This window comes from Solanum lycopersicum, chromosome 7 (genome assembly GCF_036512215.1).
Source record: "Solanum lycopersicum chromosome 7, SLM_r2.1".
Taxonomy (NCBI): Eukaryota; Viridiplantae; Streptophyta; class Magnoliopsida; order Solanales; family Solanaceae; genus Solanum; species Solanum lycopersicum.
The window spans coordinates 62,437,956-62,451,229 of NC_090806.1; the positions used below are offsets into that span (position 1 = coordinate 62,437,956).

The 13,274-nt window shown below is 34.5% G+C and overlaps 1 protein-coding gene across 1 annotated transcript; it reads right to left on the bottom strand.

The window, feature by feature from the left end:
* Positions 1-219: 219 nt before the first annotated feature.
* On the bottom strand, positions 220-4,763 carry LOC112941881 (uncharacterized). The gene is made up of 8 exons (XM_026032223.1): positions 4,691-4,763; positions 3,327-3,421; positions 3,069-3,158; positions 1,517-1,559; positions 1,268-1,374; positions 1,074-1,178; positions 875-967; positions 220-360 (listed from the first exon to the last, which is right to left on the bottom strand). The coding sequence occupies exons 1-8, from the start codon at positions 4,761-4,763 to the stop codon at positions 220-222; spliced, it is 747 nt and encodes a 248-aa protein (XP_025888008.1).
* Positions 4,764-13,274: the final 8,511 nt, after the last annotated feature.

Sequence of the window (13,274 nt, forward strand, 5' to 3'; positions counted from 1 at the left end):
TCAGCTGAACAAAACTACCATTCAGTACACACAAAGCAAGTAAAGCAACTATTCAGTACATAACAAAGCAAAAGTATCAGTCTTAAGGAGGCTCAAGAAGTTCTCGAGCTTTTAACAGTTGAACAGTTAACTTAAAAACATATTTTTCCTCTACTGAGGTCATTATTTGCTGTCTTTTCCTACAGAACAACTTCACTTCTTTCTCTTTCCCTTACCCTTTTAACTTGATGCAGAACTTGATGCATAACTTGATGCAGCCTTCTTTGCAATGCTTTTTCTCTCTTCAATTGGTGGAAAATATGGACATCCATAACTATTGAGATGTAGAACCTGCAACATCCGTGAAGCTTCGTGGTTGTGCTGCAAAGACATACAAAAGTTTACAGTTATACACATGAAGCTGTAAGAGTAGTTGAAAAGATCTATATTTTTTATCGATACAAAAGAGATTTATCGATGGTCACTAAACTTATTCATTGCAACACTAAAGTCACAATTCTTTTCTGTACGAGTAAAGTAACTAACTTTTTGTAACACTAAACTAACAAGACTAGTTGTTGTAACAGTAAAGGAGACCGCACAGATGAAACTCACCAGAAGAGTGAGCCTAAAGGTGTTGTCAAATAGCTGAGGAATTTGTCTTATGAACTCATCACATGGCCTGCATTTTGTAGGTTGATCAAACAATAAATCCAAGAGAGATATAGTTGATACTTAGACAGAAATCGCAATCATGAAACTTGAGCCGCAGGGGCGAGAATATTTACCCGATGGACCTATATATTTTTGACAGACATACATAACACTGTATCACATATTCTAGATGCAGCAAACAAGGTTTTAGAGAAAGTTTCTCAACCACTCATCTTAAGACCTGTACAATCGCGAAGAAGCGTTCAGGCGTAGCAGAACAATAGGTCAGTCCACTCTCTTGCGTCAGAATATTCATAACTATGAGAGTTGCAAGCTGTGGAGGTACAACATTCATTTCATATGAGATCCAAGAAACAGAATATCATCATAAACCAGCGAAGTAATTCAGAAACACTATTAATAAAACAGAATGGACTAACCTTCTGTGACTTTTCGTCACATTCATCTATGCACTTCAGGCACAAAGGAACCACTTCCGATTCCAAGAAGAAACGAAGGGCATGTGATCCATTTGGATCATCAAACTGCACCAGCAAGCAAAATATCAGAATCATGAAGTAGCACTTCCACAAATGAAGAACACGTGTGTATATCTGTTCAAATGGAGGGATACCTTTGTCAGGTCACTGAGAACACCCAAGGTAGTGGTCCTCACACACTCCAAATGCTTATCATCTCCATAGGGCTTGAGAAATGGATAGAAATAACATGGTATTTCAGCTGCAAAATGAAATTACTAAAAGAGTTAATTGTTTCTTACACTACAGTAAAAAGAATTCTTTCAGAAACTTGATTCACTCTAACTAGTTATTTCGCGCGTTAATTTCATTTCAATTGGTGTCATTTCTAAAACTGATATTACCTTTTGTGAGCCCCGTTCTTGTTTCTGGATTATTAGCCATAACCTGAAGAATATAACCATAAAAATTATACGTTGTGCATTCACTTATCAGTTGTCTTACATAAAAATTGCATTAAAACTCTTTTACTCTTTCTAAGAAAATGTGTCACAGGAAGTTAATATGAAGAACATTAATACCATAAAATTTTTAAAAAATAAAAATAAAAATACTCAGGTAGGTGTGTTTTTGGTATGAGTGGAATTTTTTTTTGGGAAGTATTTTAATTTCTAGTGTTTGGTTTTGTGATTGAAAAGTACTTTTCAAAAAATTCTTTTGTTTTTTTGTCGAAGTGTAGAAAACACTTTTTAGAAAATCAGAAATTGACCCAAAAAACAAACTCGATATTTGATCCAGAACTCAACCTTAATATCTAAATTGAGACACGATCCCAACACTCAAACCTCGACACGACCCCAACGATCGATTCAAGATCCAACCGCGACTTCATACACTAGATAAAATTCCAAACCGGTACATGGTCCCGACTCAAGACTTGACTTCGGAACCTGGACCTGACAAGAAATCCAACTTGCAAATCAACATATGACTCAAACATATGACCATAATGATCGATTAGGGTTCCAACCTCGTCTCTTAAACCTGAGACCCAACTCCGACCCCTGATTCAGAATCCAATCTCGACACCTAGCTCGAAACTCCACCCCTACACCCGACCCAAATTTGATCTCAAATCCTGATTCAAGACTAGACACCCAAATTATTTTGGATCCGAACCCGAAACACGATCCGACTTTAGATCGACTTTCAAATCGGGACTTGATCCCAACTTTTGACTTAGGATCCAACATTCGAACTGGGATTTGATATCGACACCTGATCCATTACCCGACTTCCAAATCGACTTCTGACCCTGATGATCGATCTGAAACCCAACCTCGACTCTTGACCTAAGATCCAACTCCAACACATGACTATGAATCCCACCCTAAAACTTAGCTCGAGACTCGACTTCGACACACAACCTCAAATCCTGATTGAGGACCCGACACCCAAATTGGGGTTTGACCCCGACCTGATTCGAGACCACAGAGTTGGATCTCAAATCAAGGTCGAGAGTCAGGTTTCAAATCGAGAATCAGGTCATATTTCGAATAAGTATCGGAATTCAGTTCCCAAGACTTGAGTTACGGTGGAAAGTTGAGGTGTGAGGTTGAATAAGTTTAAGAAAATGTTTTCTTTACTTTTTGGAGGTAAGTTATTTTTCTTAAATTTGAGAAAAAATGTTAATTCGAAAAACATTTAGGAACTGTTTGATGAAGTGTATAAAAAATAATGTTCAATAGAGTGTATCATTAGTAATGCTTGGATTAGTTATGCATACATTATTTCCTACATGTAACAAGTCTTGCGTAATTTACTAGTACATTGATCATCTCGTGGTTATTGAGAACGAATGAAATCAGGTGGTTCTGTTTCTCAATCATTCTAACCTTTTTTTGTTACTTCAATAGAATCAATTTATAACACACTATTTGGTGGTATATTACTGACCTGAAACAAAGCAATAGCACAACAAACTCGAGTTGCTCCCCTCATAGATAGCGCTGAGGGTGAAAACTTCTTATACACAGATTTGACTTCCTGAAATTCATAAGAAATATTATTACGGGCATATTGACGACTTCTTGCACATCAAAATGCGAGTGTTTTATATGTTTCCGATTATATTTCACATAACTTAACACCTTAAATTTTTAAATGAGAGGTCTCTAAAAATTCAATTTAAGATTATCCAACAGAATATAAAACCGCAAAAATTAAAAGAGGTATACCAGCAAAAGCATGTAAACTATGTTGAAGTTGTTCCACAGCAGCAGAGCTAGATTTTTGCATGAATCTTTCTTCTGAAATATATAAAAGACACCAACTCAGAATATGACAATTACCAACACTTTTAGAAGATTAAAAAAGGACTAAATTTGTTTTGCCAAATGCTTAAAATGGGAAGTGTTGTTTGTCAAAAATGCTTATCAATACTTTTGAAGTGTAACAATTTATGTTTGACTAATTATATGAAAATTAGTTATGACAACATTAGATCAAAAATTTGTGCTTTAACTTATAAGTTCAAAAGTGTTCTTTTTCTATATATGAAAAATGGATCCTCAAATTGGTTATTCGTGCACTTCCGCTCAAATAAAATTTGGTTGTGAGGTCAATCTAACACAAATCAGTAGTTAGATTAAGATATTTCTAAGATGGTCACTCAATTAAGATTTTTTAGGAGAAGGTCAACTTTCTTTTATATCCGCAGTAAAGTGATTTTGTTGACTTTCAATAAGTACATACATTTTGTATGATCTTGAAACAAGAAAACATTCGTTACATTATTTTCCTAAAAACATGGTGTATATTTTAATTATAATTCAATAAATAAGAATTAATTTTTCTTAAATGTGAGAAGAATGAAGGGGATCATTTAAACTTCATCTGAATGAAATTTGGGGTGTGATTGTACTTTATAACGGTAATAAATATCGATTGATTGTACTATTCATAAATTTGAGAATGCATCCTTCCCCTTGATCAATTTTGTCCAATTCATCACATAATTATTCAAATATTATTTGTAATGTTTTAAGAAGTTTTCACTAATCAACATCGAATTATACACGTGCAACATACGTGAGAAAATTTGATTTTCGAATAAAATGTTAAATTGTGGTCATGTTTAATTCTACATCATGCCCATTTTCGGTAAATATGACATATTTTATTATATTTGTAGTTATATTTGTAGCTTCGCCTTTGTTGACATGATGTAGAGATCGATATCCTCAAGAAAGATGAAGATGAACAATTGAGATAGTTGAAGTCAGTAGTAAATAAGATGAATAGAGTAACGCTCTTGGAACTTTTTCGGAGTAAACAAAGTGAAAGAAGCCTTTGCCTTTAAAATGCCAACCACGTGGCTTCAGCTGGGTGGGACTGGACTGACCGTTTTGACAAACTATCTTGGGCCGCCCAGCATTTCTTTTGGGCTTCACTTTGTTCTAATAATATAAATGATACTTCATAAATAGAATTCCTTTTTACACTCTTCTAAAATAAATTTTCATATGTGGTTTTTGGCATAAAATAAAATATATGATTTTTTTTGAAACTACAACTACCTTTCCGCTCAAACCCAGACATCCCTGGCATAGATATGAAAACTATTCTCAAAATGACATCAAAATCAATCATGTCAAAGATCAATAAGTTTTTCAAGATTTTATATCCCATAAATGTAATTCTATTACAATTTGCGATAGATAGATAAATTTGTTGACTTTCAATTAGTACATATATTTTGTATGATCTTGAAACAAGAAAACATTCATTACATTATTTTTTTTCTAAAAATATGGTGTATAATTTAATTATAATTCAATAAATAAGAATTACTTTTTCTTAAGTGAGAGAAGAATGAAGCCGATCATTTAAACTTCATGTGAATGAAATTTAGGGTGTGATTGTACTTTATAACGATAATAAATATCAATTGATTGTACTATTCCTAATTTTTAGAATGCATCTTTCCCTTTGATCAATTTTGTCCAATTCATCACATAATTATTCAAATATTATTTCTAATGTTTTAAGAAGTTTTCACTAATCGAATTATACACGTGCAATATACGTGTCAAAATTTGATTTTTGAATAAAATGTTAAATAGGGATCATGTTGAATTATACATCATGCCCATTTTTGGTAAATATGACATATTTTCTTAAGATATTGAAAAAGAAACTAATCATATCATCATAATTTCTATAAATACCACTAACAAAAGTTCATTCATTGTGAAATCTAATGTCCAATTAAAAAAATCACGAAAAAATCAAATATCAATGATTTTTTTTAACTTTCTATCTCACCCATCGAATAACTATCAAGTAGAAAACAACAATATATAACAAACATATATACAAAAATTAACACTTACATAAAATAGATCGTATAACAAAAAGTACTGTAAAAATTAAATGTGTCATATACTTCGTAGAGGTGTTGCATGACCTCTCCACGAAGACTAGCATCATCGATCAATAGCACCAATTGATTTGGAGTGAGAGCACCCAAGTCATTAGGACTTTTTTTTGATGGAGATGATGACGATGATCCCAATGTTGATTAAAAAATGGTGACATTTGGAGTAGAACTACAACTACCCTTCCACTCAAGACTGATATCCCTGACATTTAGATATGAAACTATCTTGGCATGCTCGTCAAAATCAACATTGTATGAAGACAACAAAATTATCCCCAAAATGACATCAAAATTAACCATGTCAAAGATCAACAAGATTTTCAAGATTTTATACCCCATAAAAGTCATCACACAAAAATAATAGACTCTATCAACAATCACAAAATCACCCAAAGGAGTAGAAATATGAATTCGAACATCAAGTGATTCAAAAATCATACTCAAACCCACAACAAAATAAATAGGCACGTATGAAATGGTGAAATCAGGGTTAAATAAGGATGTATACATTCAATCATAGACTAGAATAATACCTATGATCACTATATCAGATACTTCTGCCTCACTGTACCCTAAAAAACATAGAAGTGAGTCTGACCACCTGAGTACGAATTGTCTCGACTGGACTAAGTATTGATGTCTTGACCATCATCTCGAATAGGATAGATACCATCCCTATCTGTTGTGTAACCACCCTATCCAAATGGAGGATGATATCTAACATACGAGTTGTTGGAACTAAGGCTCGAGAAGCATGTTGTTGAACTACCTACTTACCATGTCTGAATTTGGGGCATAACATGAGGCTCTCCTCAAGATGTTTTGATGATTCCTCACCAGTGTAGGGACCCGGTCCTCTGTAGAATATGAAGAACCAACTTTATCTGTGAAAAGTACAACCAATTGTAAAAAATTATCTGTGACAGAGAAAGTTGGTGAGGAGCAGAGTACTTCTCCAATCACAACTGACTAGGTTGTTTTTGTTTGATGGATAACAAATCATGAGGATATATATATCAAACATAATACAACATAACAACTCATTCATTTAAAAGGAAACCATACCAACAAACATCAAAACAACAAGATATTGATCAAAGGGCTTTTAGTTCTTCTTGTTATTTGTTGTTTTCATATTTTCTTGTAATTGTTATAAAATTGTCAGATTTGTTTCGAACTTGATGAAAAAATTTCAAACCTTGGATGTTTCATTGCAAGGGCTTTAGTTACGAGTAACTTAGGTTCTTACTGAGCAGTGTTGTGAATCGGCAAAGGAGATTTGGGACTGTCTTCAAACTACTCATGAAGGAACCAAGAAGGTGAAGGAATCAAAGGTGGACATGCTTACTACTCAATATGAAAACTTTGTGATGAAGAATGGTGAAACTATATTTGAAATGAATCTCGTTTCACTGCCATCATAAATGAGTTTAGAGGTCTAGGAGAACCTATACCTATGTGCAAGCAAGTTTGGAAAATCCTCAAGATTTTTCCAAAAACTTGGGAAAGCAAGGTGGATGCAATTACTGAGGCAAAAGATCTAATGACCTTGCCTATGGATGAGGTTATTGGAAATCTGCAGACCTATGAGTTGAATAGGCAGCAAGGAGCAACTTGGAAAGAGTCAAAGAAAGAAAAGAGTATTTCTTAGAAATCTTCACAAAGCGAGATGACTGAAGAAGAAACTAAGATGACATACATGACAAAGATGTTCAAAAAGATTATCAAAAAACATGGGCTTCCAAAAGAAAGGAACAACCAGCAGAGTGGCAGCAGCTAATGACTTATGTCACAAATGTGTTAAGCCAAGTCACTTTATGAGAGACTGTCCAAGTCAAAAACTAGAATACCATGAAGTGAGATATTGTTAGAAGGAACTGGTCCCAGACAACTTTCGAAGGAAACCACATGCTGATCAGATGGTAAAAAGAGCCTTTACTGTATGGGATGATGATTCAAGTGAGTCTGGGGAAGAAGTTGAGTTGCACGAAGATGTTTCTATGATGGATATTGAAGATAATAAAAGCATATTCAACTCAATCTTCTCATTAATGCAAGATAATATGATGAGGATGATTCACCTGAGGTAACTTTTTTGAATTAAAAGATAAATCTGGGAAATCTTCTACTGAAAGTCTGAGGAAACTTGCTGCTTTACTAATTGATTCTGTAGATGAGTGGTCTACTGAAAACTTAATGTTGACTGGAAAATTATGTTTATTTCAAAATGAAAATGCATATTTTCTAACACAGATTTCTGAAATAGGTAGAAGAATAGGGATACTGGAGTCTAACAACAACGTTGATAAAGAAGAACCTAGTACCTCTAAACATGATAAAAGAAAACTTAGCATTTATGAGGAAGAATTGAAGGATAAGCTTAAATCTCTGAATTTGATTAGTTGCTTCTCTTGAAATAAATTCTCAGCTAAGGAAAGATCTTAAGAAAATCAAAGAAGAGTTAAGTCACTCCCTAAAATGGACTGACTCTTCCAAGATTTTCTCTAATCTCTCTCTGCAAAGTTTTAATGGGAAAAGAGGTCTAGGGAGCAAAAGAATAGAACAACCATATAATCCTCATGGAAAATATGTGTCTGTGGTTGCTAATTTCTTATGTACTCATTGTGGAAGAAGTGGACATGTGAAAGAAAGGTATGATAAATTAAAATATGCTAAGCCGAGGCATGTGAAGTTTGTGAAATCAGAAAGTCGTCACACTAACAGGGAGCAAGGACCTGGTTCATGTGATGAATCTCTTTTCCATTTTAGTAAAAACTTCTCACCTCCTTGGAATGGAAGATTTCTTGTTAAGACTTTTGATAGTTACTGGGAACTCCGCATGATGTGGGTTCCTAAAACTAAGAAGTAATTATTGTATAGAAGAGATGAAAGAGTCAGTGCTCGTACATGGATAGTGGATGCTCTAGGCACATGAAAGGGGATACCTCAAACTTCCTCTCTTTGGCACACAAGGGTGGTGGTGTTTCCTTTGGTGGTGGAAAGAAAGGTTCTATTCTTGGAATTGGAAAGATAGGAAAGTCTGACAGTAACTCAATCAACAATGTTCATTATGTGAAAGAGCTCAAGTACAATCTTCTGAGTATATCTCAGATGTGTGACAGAGGAAATGAAGTCAAGTTCATGGCTAATAATTGTTTGGTTACAAACTGCATAACATGGAAGGTGGTGATGTCTACTACAAGAGTAAAAAATATGTACGTAGTAGACCTAGAATCCATTGAAGGAGATGATCTTTCATGTCTAAGTGCTCAAATTGATGAATCTGATCTATGGCACAGACGTCTTGGTCACATAAGTTCTACTCTTCTTAACAAACTTGTTGCAAGGGACCTGGTCCGTAGACTTCCCAAGGTGAAGTTTACAAATGATAAAGTTTGTGATGCTTGTGCGAAGGGCAAACAAACAAAGTCCTCATCAAAGGCCAAGAAAGGAGTCAGTACATCAACACCCCTTGAACTGCTTCACATGGACTTATGTGGACCAATAAGAGTGTTGAGCAGACGAGGTAGGAGATTTATTCTTGTTGTTGTGATGATTTTTCCAGGTATACATGGGTGATGTTTCTGAGAACAATGAATGAGACAGCTGAACAATTAAGTTTTTTTAAATCATAATATTAATTTATTTTTTGAAACTTAGTCATTTTTTTTCTTTTTCTTATATTTTTTCGTAAAACAATATCAATATGTACCTTGTGGTACAATAATAGCCTTTCACGAAAAATTTAAGTAATAGACATCGCTATGAGTGGCAGAGCCACATATATTCAAAAAAGTCAATTAACACCAGTTAATGGAAAAAGTATATACACTATGTGTTGTGTTAATCCCTAAATATTATATCAAATGATTAATGACTATTCAAATTCATAATTTGAGTAAATTATCTTAAAATTAACTTTCCAGCAAAATATTCAATTAATAAACCTCATTAATTTCTTCTTACTTAAAAACAAAAGAAGAAATATTCATTTAATGATTGTAATTAAAAGTCAAATTAAGCAACTTCAGTCAAAGTTCAATTGATTCTATTAATAAATATTTATAATCCGTGGTAAAATTTATTCAAGACATTAGTAACTAACATTAAATATCACTATTTCAATCCATAGTTCACACTCTCTCTATATAACCTCCGAAGCATTTCTTGGGAAAACATATACACATATAATTTTAAAACATATCAAATGGAAAATCCAACTATTATTAGAAGAGTAGAGTTGTTGATTTCACCACTTGGTGGAATTCCACAACAAAGAGTTGCCTATTTTTTAGATCCGATTGCTACTTCGGCTTAAGGACAAAATTTGAAACATCCTTCAATCCACTTTCAATCAAAATCTGAGTGTCCATTGAAAGTTAAGTTTCGTGGTTGCAATGGATGGAGGGATCAATAAAATAAACGTAAATAATGGGTCGAAACGATGGAGGCTATCCATCGCCCTGTATGGATAGCTGCAGGAGTTTACGAAGAGCTAAAAGGTTCAACTTATAGAGTCCATACCGACGAAAATTTAATCTTTGGGTTGGTAGAGAGGTGGTCTTGTGAGACTAACAATTTTATGTTTCCGTGGTGTATCCCTACTGTTAGTCTTGAAGAGATGATAGTTTCGGGAGGTTTTTTTTTTCGGGTGACTATGTTAAGTACCCCCTTCAATCTCCTAATTTGGTAGAGATTGAAGAGTATCTTGAGAATGCAAGAAGAGAACTTATCGGATCGAAGACAAATAATCACAGTAGGTGGTTGAATTACTTCATGAATAGTGGTTCAGTGTGATTCAACCACTTACTTCGATTATATTTCTTTGATCCGATAAGTTATCTTTTCGCATTCTCAAGATACTCTTCAATCTCCACCAACTCATAGGATTGAAGAGGCGGACTTAAAAGAGTCACCCAAAACAGATCACCCTCCTAAAATCATTGTCTGTAAGACTAAAAGTAGCTTCACCCCACGGAAACATAAAACTGCTAGTCTCACAAGGCCCCTCTCTACCAGCCCAAAGATTAAATTTTCATCGGTATGGACTCTATAAGTTGAACCTTTTAGCGCTCCGTAAAATCCTGCAGCTATCCATAAAAGGCGATGGATATCCTCTATTGTTTCAACTCATTCTTTCCATTTATTTTGTTGATCCATCCATCCATTGCAACCATGAAGCGTAACTTTCAATGGCCACTCAGATTCGGATGAAAAGTGGGTTGAAGGAGGTTTTAAATTTGTTCCTTCAGCCGAAGTAGCAATCGGATAGAAAAAATGGGCAAATCTTCATTGTTGAATTCCACTAAATGGTGAAACCAACAACTCTACTCTTTCAATGATAGTTGGATCTTCTATTTGATATATTTTTAAAATTATATGTATATATGTTTTTCTAAGAAATGTTTCGGAGGTTATATATTAGATAGTGTGAACTATGGATTGAAATAGTGATATTTAATGTTAGTTACTAATTTCTTGAATAAATTTTATCACAGATTATAAATATTTTTAATAGAATCAATTGAATTTTGACTAAAGTTGCCTAATTTGACTTTTAATTGCAATCATTAAATAAATATTAGTTAGAAGGAATTTGGTTGCATTCTCAGCATTCATATCTACTATTGAGCATAAAAATATGAAAGAAGTTGTGATGTATGCTGACGGGGTAATATATATGCAAGATGAATTCCATTAAGTTGAGTGAAGCAATGTGTGGTACCTGGTCCCAAGACCTACTCAAAGAAGCATTATAGAGACCAAGTGGGTGTTCAGAAACAAACTGGATGAAAGTGGGGATATCACGATAAAGAAGTCTAGACTAGTGGTACAAGGGAATAATCAGGAAGAAGTCATAGACTATGAAGAGATATTTGCTCCTATTGCTAGGATGGAGGCCATCAGATTCCTCATAGCATTTGCAATTTTCATGGGTTTCAAGATATTCTACATGGATGTAAAAAGTGTCTTTCTGAAGACAGATCTAAAGGGAGAAGTAAATGGTAAGCAACCACTTAGATTTAAGGATGCCAATATGCCAAATCATGTGTTCAAACTCAACAAATCTTTTTATGGGCTGAAGCAGGCACCTAGAGATTGGTACAAAAAGTGGTCAAAATTTCTGTTGAAGGAATGGTTTCAAGAGGGGAAAAATAGACAACACATTATTTTTTATGAAAAGATATCAAAAATTGCTCATCATCTAAGTGTATGTGGATGATATCATGTTTGGAGCAACCTCTGAACATCTGTGTGAAGAATTTTCCACTCTCATGGGAAATGAATTCGAGATGAGCATGATGGGAGAATTGAACTTCTTATTGGGTCTGAAGATCAAGCAAACATCCAGTGGTACCTCAATTTTTTAAGGAAAGTATACAAAAGAGTGCTAAAGAAGTTTCATATGGTGGATTCTAAGCCTATTAATACCCTCATGGGTATAAAATAAACAAATGGAGACAGATGAGGCCTATCCTTTAGTGAATCAAATCATGTATAGAGGTATCATTGGATATCTATTGTATTTGATAGCAAAAAGTCCAGGCATTGTTTTCCGCATAGGAATGTGTGCTTGATTCCAAGCATGCCCCTGGGAATCACATCTAAAGGAAACTAAGAGGATTCTCAGGTATGTGAAAAAAATAGGGGACCTGGTTCTTTTTTATCCTGCAGGTAATTCTTTTGAATTTGTGGGATATGCAAATGCTGATTTTGCAGGATACCAATGGACAGGAAGAACACTTCTCGATTGGAACATTTCCTTGGTTCCTCACTCATATCTTGGGGAACCAAAAAGCAAAACTCAATAGCTCTGTCAATGGCTGAGGTTGAGTATGTAGTTGCTGCTACCTACTGTTCCCAACTGGATAAAGCAACAACTTGAGGATTTTGGAATACACATCAACATCATTCCTCTCATGTGTGACAACACCAATGCAGTCAACATGGGAAATAATCCGGTCCAATACAAAACAAAAAAGCACATTGATGTCAAGCATCATTTTTTGAGAGATACTGTTGAGAAAAAGGAAAATCATCATGAAATACTACAGGATTGAAGATCAGATTGCTGATATCTTTAAAAATCTCTCAACAAGGATTAATTTGAGTGAAACAGGCTGACGTCAGGGATGATGAACATGCACTAACCTAATCTCATCAAGAAGCCTCTAATTCCTGCTTTGGCTAAGATTTGGAGGGAATGTATCCATGGATCTTGTAATGCATTGTTTAATGTAAGATCATCTATGTACCTGACTGCACGTATACACCCATGCAAATCATAGGAGCATAGAATCGCCAGAACCATTCAGGAATTGTATTTCATTTGCAGTTGAGGACCTGATCCTTCCATAGTTTATCACTCTTTAGATATTTTTTAAACTGTCTAATGAGAACCTTCCAGATTGCCACGTGTCAGTCATCGGTCCTTCTAATGTTGTTCCATCTCCTTTAAACCAAGTGACACATCTCTTCAGGGACCTAACAAATCTTTTCAAGTTCTTTTTAAAGTGATATTTCTCCACTCCATCTCCTTACATTTCAAAATCTCCCTTAAGTCTAGCATAAAAACCCTTAGTGTCTCTCTATATTTTTCTCCAGCATTTATGTCTTTTCTCTCTAACAACATGTATCAAGATCCATCTTCCTCAAAGAAAATGCTCGACTCTCTAAATAAGATAGACCTAGTGGCACTTTTCACCTCTTCTAAAGTCCTG